The sequence below is a fragment of the Magnolia sinica genome, chromosome 14 (genome assembly GCF_029962835.1).
Source record: "Magnolia sinica isolate HGM2019 chromosome 14, MsV1, whole genome shotgun sequence".
NCBI classification, from domain to species: Eukaryota; Viridiplantae; Streptophyta; class Magnoliopsida; order Magnoliales; family Magnoliaceae; genus Magnolia; species Magnolia sinica.
In genome coordinates, this window is record NC_080586.1 from 81,695,107 (window position 1) to 81,702,684 (window position 7,578).

The window sequence follows — 7,578 nt, forward strand, 5'->3', positions numbered from 1 at the left end:
CAAGCAGAAATCAAAAGGCAGAAAAGCATGCCAACAAAAGATCATAGATATCACAGTGTTCCCTAAATTTTGGACGTCTGGATAGTCAAAATAAGAATAGCATCGTGTTAGAAGATGACGCACGGATGAACATGATGAGGTCGATCACCGTCTTCCTCAATGATAACTACTCCGAATCCACGGAGCTTCTTAGACTCCTCATAGAGATTTTTCGAATTCACGAGGAAAGAAAGCAAGAAAATAAAAATAAATTCTAATAAATTTGAAATTTAATTGATAAATGAAATAAACGAGTTCACTATCCTTTAAATAGGGATACCAAGTAATGAGACAGAAATCAGAAGCAAACTATAATTAAAACTCTTAGAAATCGCAACTTACTTTATATATTAAACATATACTATTTAAAGACAGTCGTGATGTCTACTAGTGCGCAAGGTTTTTGGCCCAAAAAAAAGGGTAAGTGTCCTATTTAGCTTCACTAAGATGTTCTACTAATTATTCTAAGTTCTTTTCACATTGGGCGCAACTCCTAAAGCCCAATGGATGAAGAGTTATAATCAAACTAAAATTTACTATTTATAGTAAAAACAGAATTAAAATAGGGAAACGATCGTCGATCTGGGGGTATTTCGCAAATCCAGCTTGTGCAGTAGGGTTGGGTGGCTAAAGTAGCTCGTTCTACTTCCAAATCATATATTTTACGCCCGATAACTCATTCCGGATTGCAAGATATGCCCCATCTAAGGTTTGACGGTCTAGATCACTTTTGTCGTCGACCGGGCCTTTTCTGATCTATCTTGGCCATGAAACTGTCCACGACCAGCTCTACATCAGAAGAAAATGGTGGTTAACTAGCATCATGGTTAATTAGATACGGTCTTCAAATTGAGAGCGGATTAGGTGAGATACAGGCCTCACTGATTGAGAGGTGGCACCCTTACTGTCGGGTTACCTTACGTGGATGTATGTATTATTTATCCATGACGTCCATCCGTCTTTCTAGATAATTTTAGGTTATTATCCCAAAAATTAGGCAGATCCAATTGGCAGGTGTATCATACCATAAGAAACAGTAGAAACAGTGGTGATTGACTATCCTACCATTAAAAACTTCTTATGGTGCAATTTAATATTTTCACAGCGTTTATTTACCATCAAATCTGTTGGTAAGGTCACATAAGCCTGGATGAGGGAAAAAAACAATTATCAGTTTGATCAAAAACTTTCGTAACTCATTAATGATCAATCAACACTGTTTCTTATGGTATGGTCTACATCATAATTGGATCTGCTTAATTTTTGGAATAATGCCTTAAAATGATCTGTAAAAACGTATGGACGGTGTGGATCAATAATACATACATCAAGGTGGACCCCAAGGTAACCTGACGGTAAGAGCCACACAGTCTTGGGTGAGGCCGGGGTCTCATCTAATCGGCTATCCTTGAAATCTTATAAATCAAGGACAGCGGAAGGAGAAATTAGCATAGCTATTTCCTTCTCCACAGCACAGAGAGAAGGAATGGAGAGAAGAGGCTTTCTTATTTCCCTGTTTCTATTAAAACTGTTATTATGTTGTGGAGGATATTGGAAGGTGAGTAGTTGCTTGGATTGGGAGAGAAAGGCTCTCACTAGCTTTCGGAAGGCACTCAACGAGTCCTTCAATCATCTCTCTTCTTGGGATGATGCCTCAGACTGCTGCAATTGGACAGGAATTACCTGCAACACCAAAACACGGTACGTTGTTCATCTTGACTGCAGTGGTTTGGGCCTGAGTGGCTCAATCAATCCATCTTTGCTTGAACTGAAACATCTCCGTTACTTGAACTTGAGCCATAATGCTTTTAATGGTATCCCAATTCCAGAGTTGTTGGGTTCCATTAAGGAGTTGAAGCATTTGGACTTGTCAGATGCAGGGTTCAGCGGGAGAATCCCTCATCAGCTTGGAAACCTCTCTAAACTCTTTTCCCTGAATCTTTCTTATTCTTCTTTGAGTGCCAAAAACCTGTGGTGGTTGGGAAGCCTACCTTCTCTAAAGTACCTCGACATGTCTTATGTGAACCTTTCCATGGCAACCGATGATTGGGTCCACGTAATGAACAAATGTCCTTCCCTCGTTGAGCTACGTTTACCATACTGTGATCTTTCATATATTTCTCCAACTCTTCCTTCTGTTAATTTCACATCTCTCCACGTCCTTGATCTTAGTTACAACAACTTCAACTCTAGAATTCCAAACTGGATTGCTAACATTAGTAGCCTTGTGTTTTTAGATCTCGCAGGGAATCAGTTGAATGGGAGTATCCCTGCAGGTCTTGGAGGGTTGTCTTCCTTACAGTATTTATGTCTCCGTGGGAATCAATTGAATGGGAATATCCCTGCAGCTCTTGGAGGATTGTCTTCTTTACAATATTTATTCCTCGATGATAATCAGTTGAATGGGACAATTCCAACAAGTTTAGGACAACTTTCTAACTTGTCTTCTCTTGACCTCTCAAACAATTCCTTGACAGGAAATGTTTCTGAAAGTCTTTTTGAAAACCTCAAGAAGTTGGAGGGCTTGCGTTTGTACTCCAATTCTTTGGTTTTTGATCTACACCCAGATTGGGTCCCTCCATTTCAGCTTCTGGCCATTAGGCTGGGATCATCTCATTTAGGTCCTCAATTTCCTGCTTGGCTACGCACACAAAAATACATACAGAGGTTGGATCTCTCTAACACAACCATCTCTGGCATCATGCCCACCTGGTTTTGGGATTTAACTCCCCAACTTCTTATACTGGATCTTTCAAATAATGAGATTTCTGGCCAATTGCCCAAGCTTTTAAAGATGCAGTCTCATGGCTTCATCGATTTGAGTTCGAATCGTTTCAGTGGTCAAATACCTTGCATATTGAATGGATCCAGAGTACTTGATATCTCCAGCAATCAATTTTCTGGGCCAATCCCACCAAATTTTACATCCACAATGCGTTATCTAGAGTTCTTTTATGCCGCAGGTAACCAAATCAGTGGCATAATTACCTCATCCATAGAAGAATTGAAATATTTAGTTGTCCTTGATCTTTCCCGAAACAATATAACTGGTACCATTCCGTCGAGATTGGGTAACTGTGTAGCCCTTGAAGCGCTTGATTTGAGCAAAAACAGGTTATTGGGAGGAATTCCCACGTCTTTGGGTCTGTTAAGCCGACTCCAAACAATGCACTTGAATAACAATACCCTATCAGGAGAAGTTCCTTCATCTTTGAAGAACTGTTCTAGGTTGAAGGCTCTCGACCTTGGATACAACAATTTCTTGGGTCATATTCCCACTTGGATTGGCAAAAGCTTTCCAGCTTTAAGAATTCTGAGTTTACGATTCAATATGTTTACTGGCGACATACCACCGCAATTATCAAACCTAACTTCTCTTCATATCCTTGATGTGGCACAAAATTGTTTATGTGGCACAATTCCTCAAAGTTTTGAAAATCTCATCGCAATGAAAAATGAGGAGAAGAGGTATGACTTTGTTTCTTTTAGAAGGATCAACCTTACCTCTGGATGGGCAGAATTTAATTACGAGGAAAACTTGCTTATGAGAGTGAAGGGGCAAATGCGTGAATATACAAGAACAGTTTCACTTGTTACTTGCATGGACCTTTCAAGCAATAACTTAACGGGAGAGATCCCTGAAGGAGTCACAAGTCTTTTGGGATTGCATGTCTTACACTTATCTAGAAATCATTTTACCGGAAAGATTCCAGATAAGATTGGTAAATTGACATTGCTGGAGTCTCTTGATTTCTCTAAAAATCAGCTTTCAGGCACAATTCCACAGAGCATCTCAGATTTAACTTTTCTAAGTTACTTGAACTTGTCCTATAACAACTTGTCGGGAAGAATTCCATCAGGAAATCAGCTCCAGACACTTGAAGATCCGTCTAATTATATTGGCAACAATGGACTCTGTGGACCTCCTCTTACAGATAATTGTGCTGGCGATGAGACACCTCAAGGTCTACTTCCTGGTAGTACTGATGTAAAAGAAAATGAAAAAGAGTATGAAATGCGTTGGTTTTACACTGCAATGGGACTAGGATTTCCTGTGGGTTTTTGAGCCTTCTGTGGCGTTTTAGTGCTCAAGAAATCTTGGAGGATTGCCTATTACCGCTTCTTTGATGAGATGAAAGAAAGACTTTTTGTAACTGTTGCTTTATGGGATGTTAGATTGAAGAAGTTTCTTGAAAAGCTATGTCATTAGTAATCAATAATTGTTGTAACCTTGGCTGCTTTACAGTGTTTTTTTTTTTTTTCCTTTTAATGGTTAGTATCTTTTATGAGAGTTGTAATAGATAAGTATTAATGAGAATTTGTGAAAGGGAATTGGTCAGTATTGCCACCATATATTGTATACAATTTTCAAGTATCAATAAAATTACAGGTGGTGTGCTCCCACCTTTCTGTGATAGAATAATCATAATAAATATTCCAACTTATACACAATTGTCCTGTTCAGCATAGCAAGAATTATTGTCTGAACTCTATGCATAAGATTATATGGTCAGCAAATTCTAATTGTCCATTCAGTGGTCCTCAAGGCAGTCATCCACCATAGAAATACCAACTATTTGGGAAAGACCAAGGTGACATGCATGAGGAGAGATTGTAGATGTAAATCACGATATACATTTTCTTTGTTGAATTCTGATAAGTGATCCTCATCTTAATTGCATACTGCATATCCAATTGAACCAGTAATGGCCATAATGCATCTACATGTTGGCCCATTATCTACAACATTAGGATCAGGATACAAAACAATCACGCATAATGACGCAGGGATGGATGTGATAAGGTTCATCACTGTCTTCCGCGAGGGGATAATTACTCTGAATCCACGGAGCTTCTTTGGACTCCTCACAGAGATTCCTTGAATCCATGAAGATTGATTGATGATAAAAATGAATTTACAATCCTTTAAATAGTGATTCCAAACCTAGGAAAAAGTTTCAGGATCAAACTCCAACTCAAACTCCCTTTAAAAAATGTGGCTTACTATAAAGGGTAAACTTAGTATTTATAGACGGTCATGATTTCTATAAATAGTAAAAACAAAATTAAAATGGACTTGCAACTCTTGATCTGATAGAATCTCGCAAATTCGGCGTGGGCAGCCCAACATAGCAGGGTTGGGTAGCTAAAGTAGCTTCTCCTACCCCAAAATCATATATGGTATGTCAAATAACTCATTCAGGTTGGTAAGATATGTCTGCTTTAAGATTCTGACGGTCCTGATCACTTCCACCTCTGATCGGGCCTTCTCTGGTCCATTTAGGACATGAAAGTATCCGTGACCCACTCGACATCACATAACAAAAGGCCATATGTTTCTTTTCTGCTGCTTGCGTTGTTTTCTTTTTTATATGTTAGGGTTTTTTTTTTATAAAGGAAATAGTTGTATATATATTAATCCAACAGGAAAATTACAAACAGCTTCGGGCGGACACAAGCAAACAAAAAAAGAGGCCCGGCCACCCATCATATCTCTATGCAGACTCCAGACTTGATAAAACTAGAGACAGGAAAATCATGACTCCCTTAATGCCCCCAGCCACACTTTGTCAAGAAACAATAAGAACCTGATGAAATGAGATAGGTATGTTGTGTTGTAGCTAGTCTATCGTGGTATTAGGGTTTATGTTGTGTTGGTATGTTGTAGTTAGTCTATCGTTGTATCTGTTATGGGGTACGTGGTGTTTTTGGCTTTTGAAACTTTCAGTTCTGCGTCATCCCTATCGATGCTTCTATTGCTGGTGGGAAAAAAATAAAAACAAAAAAACAAAAACAAACATTTGTAGATATCAATTTGTCACACCACGCAAGTGTTAATGTTGACTTGTAGAAGAGCCGCTTGTAAGGCAGAGGAATGAAATGAAAGCATGATTTTATGACTTGGACAACTAGTTGAGTCAGACTCTGTAGTACCTGCTGTATTATATTTCTAACCGTTTCAGAAATAACCAATGAGAGAATGACATGTGGCATTATATAGAATAGATACTGCATGAGGAAAGATATTTGGAGCACTTTTCATAAAATTACAGCTGGTGTTGATCGAGTTGATGTACGTTAGTAGACAATGTGGTGCAACCGAGAGATTCAGAAGTGGTCTAGGGAAGAAGAATGGTTAGAAGTACATGTGGCAAAAGGAGAAGAAGAATTGAAATACCAAAAGACAATGCCTCAATTACTATAACTAAGAATTGGCAGAATGACACGTGCCAACCAAATCAAATATATTAATCTATCTTAGCGTAATATATTATCTTAATTATCTTAGGAGTAGCCGAAATTCTTAGAGGTTGTTTGGCACCATGGATTTGAGGGTATTTCAAATTCCATGGTTTGTTTGGCACCATAAAATAATCGGAGGTTTCAAATCCCTTGAAAGAGGGGGTTTGCTATCCACATTGAAAGCTTAGATTGCATCTAAAATTCTTCCTAGAGTTGCATGTGTAACATATATGTTATTAGACTATTAATTTATTAGGCACATGGCCCACTAATGATGTTCCAAAATAATTAGATTATCAATTGCATCACTATAATTACTTTAATAAGATGATCTACACGGTCGAAACATTGTCCATGTAAATCAATGGTTAAATTTGGTTCTTTAGTCACTCAAATGTGATCTTGTGCTTGTAATCGAGGGATGCTTGGTCTTCCACACCTCAACACCTTGAGGAGAAGCTTTAATATAGAAATAGGGATTTTTCTTTCTTATGTGGGTGAAGGGACAAAAACATGTATTTGTAAGAAAGAGGGTTAGAAAAACTTACCCATCACACTTCTCCTCTTTAGGGTATCCATATAATAGGTTTTAATATTCAGCTTAATAAGCGCATATGACAACGGTTCAAACATCCTGCCCAAAATTATTTACAATAATCACAACTATAGTAAGGTCCATTGAATTGATTAATTTGAATAATTCAATGGTCAAATTTAAACTGATGATCATGTGTGGCCCACCTGGTAAGAGTCCTACAGGTGGCTTCCACTGAGGTGTTACTTGCATGACACCTAATCCGCTCTGGAAAAAAAAGTGCAGCTCAACGTAAGCACAGGAGGAGCAATTTTTGAATGAATTTATAAAAATGCTTTTATCTAAATTTTTTTTTTTCTTTAAAATGTAGCGAAGCTTAACACTTGTGGGCCACATGTGTATACCATCCAACCCATTAAAAGTATTATAACACGAGGAAAACACAAATTACTCAGATCATCAATAGGCAAACACTTGAATTGGTATATCATGAATTTGTGTAACTCATTTTAGGATTGAATCCGGCGTATTTTTGGTTCGTCTACCACGATGAACGTGAGACATACACCACGTTGGGTTACCGCTACTGATTTTCCACTATCTCACGGAGAAAAGCAAAAGAGGGTAGTAATGTAATTTACATTCTTTAAAAAGCTCGGCGGAATATCGGTTACCGTGAGTGGACGCTGGATGCGTACTGAGTAAAATCTGTAGGGCTACAAATTGCCCATGCCGTCCATCTATTTTATCAGTTCATTTTA

General features: G+C 38.2%; 1 protein-coding gene across 1 annotated transcript; it reads left to right on the forward strand.

The window, feature by feature from the left end:
• Positions 1-1,525: 1,525 nt before the first annotated feature.
• LOC131225923 (receptor-like protein EIX2) lies at positions 1,526-4,378 on the forward strand. The gene has a single exon (XM_058221534.1). It carries the CDS (start codon positions 1,526-1,528, stop codon positions 4,103-4,105), a length of 2,580 nt encoding a protein of 859 aa, XP_058077517.1. The 3' UTR covers positions 4,106-4,378.
• Positions 4,379-7,578: the final 3,200 nt, after the last annotated feature.

What these genes read in the sequence shown, in the direction of transcription:
- LOC131225923 (XM_058221534.1), top strand. Translation starts at nt 1,526, where the DNA reads ATGGAGAGAAGAGGCTTTCTTATTTCCCTGTTTCTATTAAAACTGTTA.